Consider the following 14,540-nt stretch of genomic DNA (forward strand, 5'->3'; position numbering starts at 1 on the left):
TTAGACCACAATCCTTGGTAGTAGCAGGAAGGGTGAAATGAGGTAGATCATCAAGTGTTAACTAGGAAACATCACCCTACTGGGCTAATTTTCATGTGGTTCAGACTAACGATAAAATAAAAGACAGAAATTGAAATGGTGAGGGTTTTTTTTTTTCTGGCGGGGTGGGGTATTCAAATGAAGGGACAAAACGAAAGGGCATAATAGAATCTAGGTTCCCACTCTTCCTTAGCTTTTCCCACCCAAAAAGAAAACTTGAGAATATTTTAATTTTCCTACTTTTTCTCTCTCTGATGTCTTTTTCAAGTCCTTATAAAATTTAAATGGGATCTGAAAGACGAAAATCTTTAAAGCAAAGTACACTTAAAAAAAATAAAGTCATTCTTGTAATGGATATTGGCTAACAAATAAAATCAACCAGGCAAAACCCTTCCAATCACTGTCTCTATCACCAAACCTCTTGCCTTATTTTTAACAGAAACTGGACATAATAGAAATAATGACTAGAAATGAAAAATGTTGTCACTGCTAGTAGTCTAATACATTATTAAACAAAACGAAATTCCACTGTAGGCATCTGAGTAACTTGTCAACTGTACCATAATCAATTAAGTGATTTTTCCTCAAAAATCAGCTATTTAGAAATGTACAGGGTGTTGACAGCTTAACTCAATGAAACTTTTAATATCTCTGAGTATGTGAGAAGCTGAATTCTTCCTGTGAAATGATTTCTAATTCAGTGTTATCATTACTTTGATATGGTAAAATCAATTTATATAGTATCCTTACAAAGAAGAAGAAGAAGAAGGACAAGAAGAAGGAGAAACCATTAAGAAATATCCTCAGAAGAAAAAACTAGATTTTTAAAATGGAAGTATAACATTCATTAATTTAGAAAAGATGACCAATGTCACCAGAGCATGAAATTTGAGAAATATGAAAATTTCTAAGACATTTTAACCCATAACTAGCCAATTATTCATATTACTTCAATTAGGCATATAAAATAGAAAATGAATCTTACTTTACAAGAATGATGGTTATTATTACTATTGTAGAAGGGAAACTACCAATCTTGGAATAGTATCCATGCAACACCTTCCACTTATCCCCAGATCTTCATCGAATTTCCTAATAAGAATTAGTACAGTGCTTTCCGTAAGCACAAAGTAAGCACTTAATGAGTACTGTTAGTGATAGTGATACTAAAAAAATAAACACTTGGAAAAGTTCTATTACTTAACCACCAAATGTAAATATAAATATGTTTTAGTCTCTGGATAATTCTCATAACTAACATCTACCAACCTTTGGAAATTTTGAGTTCTTATTTGTAATTAGCACCAGGAAATCCTAGCTTACAATTTAAACGCCAAAATTTTCTACAACACAGAAGATCAGATGGCCTAAATAACTTTCCAAGAATCTAGGTAGACTATAAAATTCATCTTTCTCTCTCAATATTGTACTTAAATACAGTATTTGGACTAGGGCTTGTTTGCTTTAGAACTCATTAATGAGGTAAAAAGAATGATTCAACAGAAAAGAGCAATTTTAAAGCATCTACTGATTTTTGTGTGGATTTATGCTGTGATTGCACATGGTACCAACCTTGAGGGAGAACCCCGATTCTAAAGAACAGTATTAGGGGAACTGATTATTTAAATCATAAAAGTAATTTAAAGTGATTCATAAGAGCCTTAAAAGTGAAGAGGGAGGGGACACATGCTTCAAGAATTTTTAATTTCTAAAACATACAGACATGCTTTATTACCAATGCAAATTCACAATACTAAAAAAAATACCCTTTTTTCAACAATGATACTCCTTAGTTTTTAAGATCAACTATGACTAAACATCAGAATTTCCAAGCATCTACCCAGTCCTCACATCTAAGTAATATACTTATGATCCATAAAAAATAACTTCTGCCAAAGGTAGCAAACCAATTAGCCAATAGAACTGATTATTAAAGAACCCTGAGAACCTCTTAGGGAGTTTGGTAAGGCAGCATACCTACCTGCATACCCTAAGCCAGGACTTCCCAACCTCAGCACTAGATATTTTGGGCAGGATAATTCTTTGATGAGGACTGTCCTGGGCACTAGAGGATGTTTATTTAGCAGCTTCTCTGGACTCCACTAAGTAGATGCCTAAAGCATCCCCACTTCCAACCCCACCCCGCTGTAATGACCAAAAATGTCTCCAGGCATTTCCAAATGCCCCCTCATAAGACAATCAGCCCCAGATGAGAAATTAGTGCCTTAAACCAAAATATTTATCTATAAGGAAGGATGGCTCTCTTAAAATGATCTCAACGCCATTCACAGAGCAAGGTAAGAGAAAATACCAGCCTAACCAGGACAGATACTGAGTCAACTCTGGTAATCAATGCTTAAGACACATAAAGCCAGGGCTCCCTATATCTCATTGAGGATGTTTTTCTGGCCATTCTAGTACTCTGTCTTAAAATTTATAGTCTTGTGCCTTATGTTTTCTCTATAATCAAAGAAATAACTGAAGGATGAACAGATATTGGCATCCTCAAGCCAATGAGAGATGTCCTAAAAGGAAAAGGATTCAAAAATACTCTAGAACAGCAATGGATAAAGGAGAGCAAATTATATTCAAAGACTCAAAAAATAAAATTTACTCAAAGAGGCATCCACAAATGTCTTTCTTTATGATCTATTTACTGTGAAGTTTCCTTGCTCTTTTTATTCACAATAACAAAAATCACTTAAGAGTCCTTACCCTTATAAACCATTACCAATGAAGACCACAATGCTAATAGCCAACATGTTACATTAGTTCTAAACTGATGGCAAAAATTAAGTACCAAAGGAAAAGTAGAAAGAAAAAAACACTAATTACAAAAAAAGAAATGTGGAAAAGGACTGGCATAGCACACAGTGCTCTTCTACCTTCTAAAGAAGAGTATTTGTTATATCTACGAAAAAAACTAACTTCAGAGAATCTACCACTCAACTCAACCTGCAAATAGGGTTAAAAGATCTTAACTCCCACTAATGTAAGTGGCTAAGCAAGGATGCCCTCACAGTGTGAATCCAATTATACCAGTCGCCTTTGGAAATGTATCCATAATCCACTATCATAATCTGATCCTTTTTAAAAGACTTTTTTATTCACTTTTAAACATTGCAGATAAAAGTAAAACTTTCCAAGGGAAGTGATAAGGAACTGAAAATCAGAGCTTAGAGTGAAAAGATACCATTAACCACAAGTATATATTATCTACCATAATACGTTAAAATCTAGAACTTACCCCAATGGCAGAAATCAGAAGAAACCACAAAGAGATTACTAGGATCCGCTAGATATTTACTGAAGAGTTTTCCGAATTCCTGTTCTTTTGACTCACTCAGAGCTCCAACCAGTACAGGAATAATGGTAAACTCATCCTTATGGCTTAAAGAAAACAGAAAAAGAAAAAAAAAAAGTCATTTAAGAAGTAGAAGAATAAAAGTAGTTTTCCAATGTGTTGGCACTAAAAAGTGGAACATTTATTAATAATGGTAATAGTAAGATACATACTGTTGAATTTTTTAATCTATAAATGAAATGTTTAAAGAAGACCATTTAAAAATAAGAGAGATACAGAATACTAAAAATATCTATTTGAATACAGAAATGTACAATACTTCTTTAGGTAAACAAAGCTATTTTACTAGCAGGTGTAATAATGTCCTCAAATATAAAAATAAGCCCATCAGACCATCACCAAGTCAAGTCTTCTCAACTACCCATCAAAGCTACAATCATCTGCCTAATCCTTCCGCAATTTTAAAAGAGCATTAAACTCTTCCTCAATATTTTAATCCTATCCTTTTATAAATACCACCACTTCTGGCACTTTATAAACCTGCCAAGTGAGACCTACAAAACTTAATCTTGGCTCCCATAAGAAACACCAACTGCACCTTTTACCTACACTAATAAAGAGATACAGGACAGTATGAAGATACAACTCAAATTTCACTGGCATCTAGGGTGGACATAGAATTCAAGGAAGTAGGTATTAATTTCTAGCAGCAAGAAAAAGACACCACACCCACCCACAATGTTTATGACATACCCACAAGTCCCTTTTTCACTCTACAGATTGACAGATTTATGGAAAAGGAACAGAGCAGATTAATAAAGAATAACTATGATGGGCTATAGAAATAGATGTTCATCCAAAGCCTTTTAAAATTTTCATTACAGTGAAATTTTACTTACATATATTCAATATTATTTATATTCTAAATGATCCCAGATTGGAATTTTAGAAGCGTGAATCATGTTTGTCTGACTTGTTCTGAACAGGACTTTAAAAAAAAAAAAAAAAAAATCACCATTATAATAAATGCTTTTTAATATGATAATCTGACACTTAACTGATGTAGGACAAACAGAATTCATAAAAGAGTTTTTAAAAATACTAAGTTTAAGTTTATTCCCAAAATAAGTGTTAGCCCAGCTTCATAAAGCTAAATTCAGGGCACCCAAGCGCCTCCCCCAGAAAGACCCCCTTACCCTTGTCAATTGCGAAATAAACAGATCATACAGATCTCCAGTCCCTCTGCAATGCAGGGGCTTCTTGGGCAGAATCTGCATCTATGGAGTAAGAAAAAAAGAGGAAGCTGGCAGAGGAAGCTGCCATGGAATATCTCTTTCTCTGACTCTTTTACCAGTTTGCTGAACAACTGCATGAATGAATAGGGGCTCTTCAATAAGTTAAGAGTGATTATCATTTGAAAGGAAAGAATTTGAGCTCTAGTAAAAATTCAAGAAGATTGTTATGAACTGTTCTAACTTCAAGTACTATCTACATAAATAAATAAATTAAGATCATTAAGGAGTATGTAAGTAATTATATAACATGGTAGGGACGCAGTTACATAGAGTATAAAAAACAAGAAGCCAGAAGAAATAGGTTCAAGTACCATCTCCGTCACATAATAAAAGTTGAGAGGGTGGGTAAATTACTAACCTAAAAATGTATCTCCTTATCTGTAAAATGATCATAATTACAGTATCTATTTTTTAAAATTGCTATGAAGTAAGAAACACTACCGGGAAAGTACTTTGTCAACAATCGTTGGCTCACTCTAAAGAAATAATACATGTCTACGATTCCACAGAGCCACCAAACCATTCACTTACCCTCAGCCTCAGCTTGCAAATCTATCTATACCAAAGTAAAAGGCTCATACTTAGAAATCTAAGCTTTGAATCAACATCTACCTCCTTGTTATTTCTCAAAAAAAAAAAAAAAACATTTACTTGTTGTTCTGTATTTCTACAAAGTATGAATTAGAAAAAAGAACATCTGGCTTTGAAATGTAATATTCCTAGATTTTAGAATTCAAGTTGTCAATTTGGTCTTCCCCAGCGAGGGTGTACAAAATCTCACCCTCAAAAAATAATTAGAAAACTGTCAAAAAACAAAAAAACCATTTTGTGCTCTAGAAATTAACCAGACAAAAAACACAGTAAGAACAGTTTATTCATGTAAAATAACTGAACTTCTTGGGAAGAACAGTAGGAGTCTGGCTTCTTATCAGGAGCTACCTCCATCCCCCTGCCCCACTCCACCAATATGATGAGGTTGGCTGTGAAAACCAGCAGCTTCATTGCTGAAGGGAGCTGACTTTGATTTGGAGCTAAGAGCAGAAAACTCACACCCAGCAGGAAACAGAAAGGCCCGTAGCTCTTGTAGCCTGAGATTACAGCACCAGTGGCAGCAAGCCACAAACCTGAGGACTACCTAGAAATTTAACAGGGAGATTCTGGAAAGAAGAGAGCCACAGAGGGACCCGATAAATTCACATATTCTGAGGAAAGGATTGATGCCCTCCACATAACCCCGTCTGAGTAGAAGGCAGCAAGCACATATGTGCAGGGGAGACCCATAAGGTCCCAAGCTACCCCAAAATGCCAGCTAATTAGGAGAGCATGCCCAAGGGAAAGTGGAGACCTGAGAGAAACCAACATCACACAACCCAGGCTGACTGGAAATCCGCGTGCACACATAGGGAGACCAGAGAAGACCCAATAGAAAGGAAAGGAGGCAAGCTAGAAAATGGCCCAAATTTTGAATATGCTCCCCAAACTATACCTAATCCACCAGCAGAGGATGAAAGCCTTCCCGGCCCAAGGTGTTCAATCACAACCTCCAACCAATCATTAGCTAAGCACTAAGCAATGCAGACACAAAGGTGAACTCTAGAAAGCCAAATTATATGAAATTTTGAAAAGCTGAGGAGATACATCAGTAGCCACAATTTTGGGAGGGGTAAATTCTGCATATAAGGCCAACAAAGTTACTCAAAAAAAAAAAAAAAAAAGTGAATGAAGAACGAATGAAACAACTGCCACCACCACTACCACTACCACCTGTAGAAAATTTTAATAAAACCAGAATCAAGTTGCTATAATACATGATTTTAAGAGTCCAGTTTTAAGAAAAAATTATGAGCCACAAATACAAGAAAGTGTAACACATTCTCAGGGGAAAAAGAAAAAAAAAAAGTAGCCAGTAGAAGCTGTATCCACATGGGACCAGATTTAGCAAAGACTTCAAAATAATTATTATATGTTCAAAAAAATCAAGGAAACTATGCTTTAAAAAGTTAAAATATGGCAATGACTAAATAAGTAGTAAATATCAACAAAGAAATGCAACCTATTAAAAAGAACTAAATGGAAATTTTAGAGTTGAAAAGTATAGCAAATGAAATTAAAATTTACTAGATGGTCTGAAAATATTACATAAAGAAGCTGTGAAATTAAAGATAAAATAAATCATCCAATCTGTAGAGAGAAAAAAAAAAGATCTGAAGAAAAAAGAACAGAGCACTGGAGACTTGTAGACAACATCAAACATACCAGGATGCATACAACAGGAGTCCCAAAAAGAGGTACAGTAAAACTAGTAGAAGAAATAATGGCTGAAAACTTTCCAAATTTCATGAAAAACATTAATCTACAGTTCCAAGAGACTCAACAACCCAAAGTAGAATAAGCACAAAGAGATACCCATCTAGATACACTAATAAAACTGATGAAAGTCAAAGACATGGAGAAAATCTTAAAAGCAGCAAAAGGAAAATGACTCATTACTTGCAGGATAGTGTTTTCAACAAATGGTACTGGAATAACTGAATAACCATAAAAAAAAAAAAAGGTGAACTTAGATCTTTACCTCATACCACAAACAAGAATTAACTCAAATTGGGTAACAGACATATCTATAAGAGCTAAAATAACAACACTTCTGGAACAGGGGTCAGCAACAATCTTTTTAAAGGGTCCACAAAGTAAATAATAAATATTTTCGGTATTGGGTGCCATACAATCTCCATAACTACTCAACTGTCACTGTAAAGAGAAAGCAGCCACAGGTGATATGTAAATGAGTGGGTGTGGATGGCTATGTTCCAATAAAACATTTACAATAACAAGTTGTGGGCCAGATGTGGTCCGCAGAGGTAGTTTGCTGATTCCTATTCAAGAAGAGAAAATCTCTGTGACCCTGAATCAAACAAAGATTTCTTAAATACACCAAAAGCTAAATCCACACAAGAAAAAAATGATAAAATGAATTCATCAAAAACTTTTGCTCTTCAACAAAGCAAAATAACCTGTATCTAGAATACGTCAAATCTCTTACAACTCAGTAAAAAGACAAATTATCAAATTTAAACTAGGGCAAAATATATGAACAGACATTACACAAGAGAAGACATACAAATGACTAATAACATTGAAAAGTTGCTCAACATCATGAGTCACTGGAAAGATGCAAATTAACACCAAATGAGGTTACACTATACATCGATCAGAATGGTTGTAATCAAAAAGAGTGACAATAACAGGTATTGGCCAGAATAGAGAGAAACTAGAACCCTCATGCATTGCTGCTGGAATATAAAATGGTGCCATCACTTTAGAAAATAGTTTGGCAGTTTCTGAAAGAGTTAAAACATAGATTTATAGGACCCAGCCACATCATTCCTAAGTATCTATTCAAGAGAAATGAAAACATATGTTCACAAAAAGACTTGTATAAGAATCTTTATAACATTATTCCTACTAGCCAAAAATGGAAGTGACCTAAATGTCCATCAACTGGTGAATGGATAAACAAAATATGGTATATTCACATAATGTAATAACTATGGCAATAAAAAGGAATGAACTATTGATAAATACTACAACATGGATGAACCTCAAAAACAGTATGCTAAGGGAAAAGGATAGATAGATAGATACAAAAGACATTTCATATGATTCCATTCATATGAAATTTCCAAAAAATACAAATCTACAGAGACAGAAATCAGATAAACGGTTGCTTAAGAATCAGAGTCAGAGGGGCGCCTGGGTGGCTCAGTCGATTAAGCTTCTGCCTTCGGCTAAGGTCATGATCCCAGGGTCCTGGAATGGAGCCCCGCGTCAGGCTCCCTGCTCAGCAGGGAGTCTGTATCCCCCTCTCCCCCAGATCATGCTCTCTCTTTCTCCCAAATAAATAAATAAAATCTTAAAAAAAAAAAATTGAGAGTCAGAGCCAGTACTGCCCTCAAATGCACACAAGGTTTCTTTTTTGTGTAATGAAAATATTCTCAAACTAGATTATGAGAATGATTGCACAACTCTATAAATTTAACTAAGAATCATTGAGTTGTACTCTTATGTGAGTGAATTTTATAGGATGTAAATCATATTTCAATAGAGCTGTTAAAAGAAAAAAAAAAAAGAAAATCCACCTTTGCCCCTTGCAAACTGTGCTACCTGCAGCAGGTTACCTAAAACTACCCTAAGCCTCAACTGGTCATTAGTAGAAATAGAGTGAATAATACTTACCTTGCTTACAAGGCTCTTATGAGCACTTCAGTAATGTAGAGGAAAGTTTTATCTCTTCCTTTTCTGTCCTATACCTTAAACCATACTGCAGAAAATTAATATATCCAAGATGTGTAACAGACTAAAAAGAACTGAAATCCCAGAACCATGAGAGGAACACTCCCTTTAAAAACAAATATGACTATATCACCAATACTCTTGAAGGCACAGCGCATTAAAAATCTACATTCTAGTATCTGAGGACCTTGACTGAGGCCACAATCAGAAAAGAAAAGTAAAATTTTAAGATCTAATACAAACACAAGATAGAAGAAGCATTAGAACGGCATTTAATTGAGTCAGAAACTTATGGCAGCCTCGAATTGGAAAAAGAGGAATGGGAATCTTGCAGGAGAATTAACCTAGCAGGTCTGTTGCGGCAATTTTTAGAAGGGGCTGCTTGTAAAGACTAGCCCTTGGCTCTTACACTGTTCCTTCCTTACGTTGATTAAGGCTGTTTTACCCACTTGGGACACCGTACCAGTTAACCTGGATTGTAAACAAAATGATAATGGCAAACACCCACTTTCCTTCTGAGAGTCTAGAATTTCAGTAGCTGGGGCTATTTAGGCAGGCAGAGAGTCCCTACATTATCAGCCCCCAATCAAAATCCTGGATTTTGAATCTTAAAGCAGGCTTCCCTGGCCAGAAAAATTGCACATGTGTTACACTGGTGGAGGAAGCACATTCTATTCAGCCCATCCTATGAGAGAGAGAATGTTGGAAGCCTCCACCTGGATCCCTCCAGATTCTGCCTGGTGTGTCCTTTTCCCTTGCTGGTCCTCTTGTGTATCCTATCTTTTCCAATAAACCATAACCATGAATAAACTGTGAGTCCTTCTAATGAACCTTCAAATGTAAGGCTGGTGGTGGAACCCTTGAAACAGGTGTTAAAGGTAAAGTGGCATAAAGGAATCATAACTGCAGAGTTTTAGGGGAGCCTTATAAAAAATACTTTCTCATCTTTTCTTTCTGATCAAATTCACCTTCAGACCACAGAGACATGCATATAGACTTTGTACAGAATACTTTCACTCACTATAAGAAAGAACAAACTAAAAAGATCCAGAAAACATCAGGCAGAACCAAAGAACTGGGGAAAGAGGAAGAGAGAGGGAAAACGGGGAGGCAAGCTAGCTGTCAATGACAACTCAGATTAAGATTTAAGTCATTATATGGGCGCCTGGGTGGCTCCGTCATTAAGTGTCTGCCTTCGGCTCAGGTCATGATCCAGGGTCCTGGGATCGAGTCCCACATCGGGCTCCCTGCTTGGCGGGAAGCCTGCTTCTCCCTCTCCCACTCCCCCTGCTTCTGTTCCCTCTCTCGCTATCTCTCTCTCTGCTGAAAAATAAATAAAATCTAAAAATAAATAAATAAATAAATAAATAAATAAATAAATAAATAAATAAATAAATAAAATCTTTAAAAAATATTTAAGTCATTATAAGTCTTTGCTGTTTCATCAGTTAAGTGAATCTAATCAGATTACCAAAATGAACTTCAAAGGTTATGTATCTTTCTTAATTTCCATTTGAGTAAGAATACTGAGAAAAAAGGTTTACACAAGGGCAGGCATATTTCAGGTACTACTCAACCACCTGAAGCAAAATAATCTTATCACAAATTGGTTAAGCTTGCTGTCAAAATTATGAATTCCCATATTTTACCAAGTCAACATTTCCATGCCCTATATTCCCTTAAACTTATACCTATTTCTGGCTTTACCATCTCTGATAATGGCACATTATTAGGCCTTTCACTCCTGCATGCTCTTAAAATCATGTTACTCCCCCAGACAGAAACATTTACCAAGTTCTGTAGATTCTAACCTTCCAATGTCTCCCACTATCTGCTCAGTTTGCTACCCATCTGCCACTGCCTTAGTTCAAAGCCCCATGATTTCTTTACTAAACTATTTCTAACAATCTTTTCCAACTCTAATCCATCCTGCACTGTACCATCACACCGTCAAGGAGTAATATTTGGGACACCTGACTGGCTTAGTCGGTAGAGCATGCGACTCTTGATCTCAGGGTCGTGAGTTCAAGCCCCACACTGGACATGGAACCTACTTAAAAGAAAAGAAAAAAAGAGTAATATGCTTATGATTTCAAGTTCTAACCATGTCCTTCCTTTGACGAGGAACTTTTACTAGCTCTATACCAATCACAGAATAAAATACAAATATCTTACAATGACATTCAATGACCTCTATAAAATGGTCCCAACCTACTGTTCCAACTTCCAAATCCTGCCTCTCTTACTCTGTGTTTCTACAGGTCACCTACCCAAATGCCTCCAGCTCCAGGTTAGTATTATATATGCATTAAAAGTTGGATAAGGTATAAGATAACAGGAAGTGGTAGGACTAATATCCAATTAAAAATATTCATATATAAAGAAAACTTTTCTAACTATACAGGCCAAACAAAAAACATCTACAGACATACCTCAGTTACTAGGCAAGCCTTTTTGCAACTTCCTTAAGCTAAGGTAAATAGCTTTCCGTTCTTAAGCCCCAGGTTTTCCTACTCCTATACTTTCTATTTACAGAACTCCCTTTCCCACAGAAACCTGCCCCACTTTGTGAAAATTACAGCCATCTTCAAAGTCCACTCAAATGCTATGTATGCCAGGAAGCCACTTATATGCTCCCCTAAGTTTATCTCTCTGCTCCCACATCCCCTTTTTGGGATCCCATAGACTCTTCAACTGCACTTAATACATTTTGGAATTATATTACATCTAATTATATCCATTTCTTATCTTTCTTTTTTTTAAAATGATTTTATTTATTTATTTGACAGAGAGAGAAAGACAGGGAGAGAGGGAACACAAGCAGTGGGAGCAGGAGAGGGAGAAGCAGGCTCCCCACTGAGCAGGGAGCCCGATGAGGGGCTCGATCCCAGGACCCTGGCAGATGCCCAACGACTGAGCCACCCAGGCACCCCACATTTCTTATCTTTCTTACCAGGCTATATGCTGAGGAAATACACAATGTTTGCTTATTTTTCTATTCCCCATCATTCCTTGCACACAGGTTAGTACAGTTAAGTATCTCTGTAACATCTGAAAAATGCATATTAACCAAAATTTTTAAAACTTGACAGGAAATGTCTTAAACCACCTGCTCAGCAGAAAGCCTGATTCTCCCTCTCCCACTCCCCCTGCTTGTGTTCCCTCTCTCGTTGTGTCTCTGTTAGGTAAATAAAAAAAATCTTTAAAAAAAAAAAAAAAACTTAAGGGAAGAGAATTGCCATTAGAGGGACAAAATGAGTTTTGTTTGCTAGCCTACCTAATTATTCCCCATATATAATAAAATACATTATTTGTGACTTAAAGAAACATCATAAAAGAAGTCTCTAGTGTGTTCCTGAGGTGGTGGTAAAGAATTCCTTTCTCAACCCAAAATAGCAAGTACTAGAACATAATAAAATCAGAGCTATAAACTAGTAAAAAGTTCTTCAGAGAGAGGGAAAATGATATAGGTCAGAAACTCAGATCTACTTTAAGAAAGAAAGCACATTAGAGAAGAAATAAAGATAAAATAACATCTTTAGTTTATTTCATTTGATTTTTCTTGTTCTTAATTGATCCAAGAGATAACAATTTCTTCAAAAACTAATAGTAACAAAAACAATAGTAAACAACAATAGTAACAATAGTAACAACAACTAATGTTGTAATTATAGCTTATGAATGACTGCAGTGTTATCAGGAACAGGAAGGACAAACTGGAAATACTGTAAGGTACTTGCACTATCTGTGAAGCAGTATAGTGTTATTTTAAAGTGCACTTGGATTAGTTGCAAATGCATGTTGTAAACCTTACAGCAACCACTAAAAAAGGTTTTTAAAAAAAGTACTGTAATTGATATGCTGAGAGGAAAAAAATGGAATCATTAAAATGCTCAATTAAAACCACAGAAGGCAGAATAACAGAAAACAAAAAAGAAATAAAGAACACGGGCAATAAATACAAAGCAGTAACAAATATGACAGATATTAATCCAACTATATCAATAATCCTTTAATAGGTGAATGGATAAACTGTGAACATCTATAAAATAGAATATTGTTCAGCAATAAAGAGAAATAAGCTATCAAGCCAAAAAAAGATATGGAGGAATATTGAAAGTATATTATTAAGTTAAAGAAGCCAACCTGAAAAGGTCGCATACTGTACGATCCCAATTACATGACATTCCAGAAACTATATGACTATATACTATGGAGATAGTAAAAAGGTAAATGGTTACCAGGGGATGGTTGGGGGGAATGAAAGGGGAGAGGATGAACAGGAAGAGTACAGGAGATTTTTAGGACAGTGAAATGATTCTGTGTGGTACTATAATGGTAGATAACAAGGACTTCCGGCATTTGGTAAAACCCATAAATTATGTAACACAAAAAGGGAACCCTAATCAAACTATGGACCTAGTTATTAATAATGTATCAATATTTCTTCATCAACTGTAACAAATGTACCATACTAATGCAAGATATTAAGAACAGGAAAAACTGTTCAGTTAATAAATAGTACTTAATACCATACAAAGCCATAGTAGTGTTCTCACTCAGGTAACTCAAACATATAATCAATATGGATAAACACAAGAATTAAAAGACTGCAGCTTAACAATCTGGGTAAACTGCGTAAAATCAAGTTGTTGTTTTTTAATAATAGTCTAAGTACTCCAAGAGCTATCAAATCCTAACCAAACTGAATTTGTAAGATTGGCTAGAACCTAAAGCAGAAGATGGAACATATTTAAATACACTGTACTGTACTTTCAAGTTGTCTATGTTCCAAAATATTAGCAGTAACAGAAAGTATTAAATGGCTAAGAAGAAAATGATGATACTTTCATAGTGAACATGAATGGTTTTATAGTGCCATATTTCTCAATGAAACATTTTCAAAGTTACTAAAGCATCCTATGTACTCTGCACATTTTTCTGAACAAAAATAGTGAAGTTGAGGTAAAGGAACTGTTCTATATCTGGACTGTGATGAATATATACAACTCTGAATTTGTCAATACTCATAGAATTCTATGCCTTAAAGAGTACATTTTACTGCATATAAATTACCCAAAACAATTAATTAAAATTTTAAACTGTAACAAACAGTAAATGGGAATGATACAGAGAGAGGAATATGTGGGGGGATGTTAAAGGTAACTGAACAAGAAAAAAGAAGGGCTGGGATCCAATGCTATTAATCTTCAGAGTTAACTAGTTTTTTTTTTTTTCCAAGATAGATGGTTTCTATATATCCTAACTTAACTCTCTTAATACAATTATAAGCGATATAAAAATTATTATGCATTTCAATAATAAAGATAATATATGGAAAAAAGGATCGGAATAAAGTATGTAAGACATGATCTCTTGTTTACATGTTTTAATTTACACAAATAAGTATCTGTACATATAAATCTTATATAGATAATATAAACATATAAGCACATATATGTTAATATATACATAACAATGTTTACTATCAAATGAACACTGGTTGAGGGGAAGCAGGGAGGCTTTAACTCTTCATTTTATACTTCTTGATGCTGTTTACACTTTCAAACCATGTACAGTACTGTACAAGTATTTTTTTAATATCAATAGGG

General features: G+C 35.1%; 1 protein-coding gene across 2 annotated transcripts in view; it reads right to left on the reverse strand.

Moving 5' to 3' along the window:
- MEMO1 (mediator of cell motility 1) overlaps nucleotides 1-14,540 on the reverse strand; it is a 117,817-nt gene that overhangs the window by 17,653 nt on the left and 85,624 nt on the right. For both annotated transcript variants that reach the window (XM_045884355.3, XM_064572072.1), the window contains one exon: nucleotides 3,287-3,429. In XM_045884355.3, the coding sequence (XP_045740311.1) occupies nucleotides 3,287-3,429 (143 nt within the window). The remainder of the gene's footprint in view (nucleotides 1-3,286; nucleotides 3,430-14,540) is intronic.

Source organism: Mirounga angustirostris, unplaced genomic scaffold (genome assembly GCF_029215605.1).
Source record: "Mirounga angustirostris isolate CCGP_5_RB_7025 unplaced genomic scaffold, mMirAng1.0.hap1 SCAF_10, whole genome shotgun sequence".
Lineage (NCBI taxonomy): Eukaryota > Metazoa > Chordata > Mammalia > Carnivora > Phocidae > Mirounga > Mirounga angustirostris.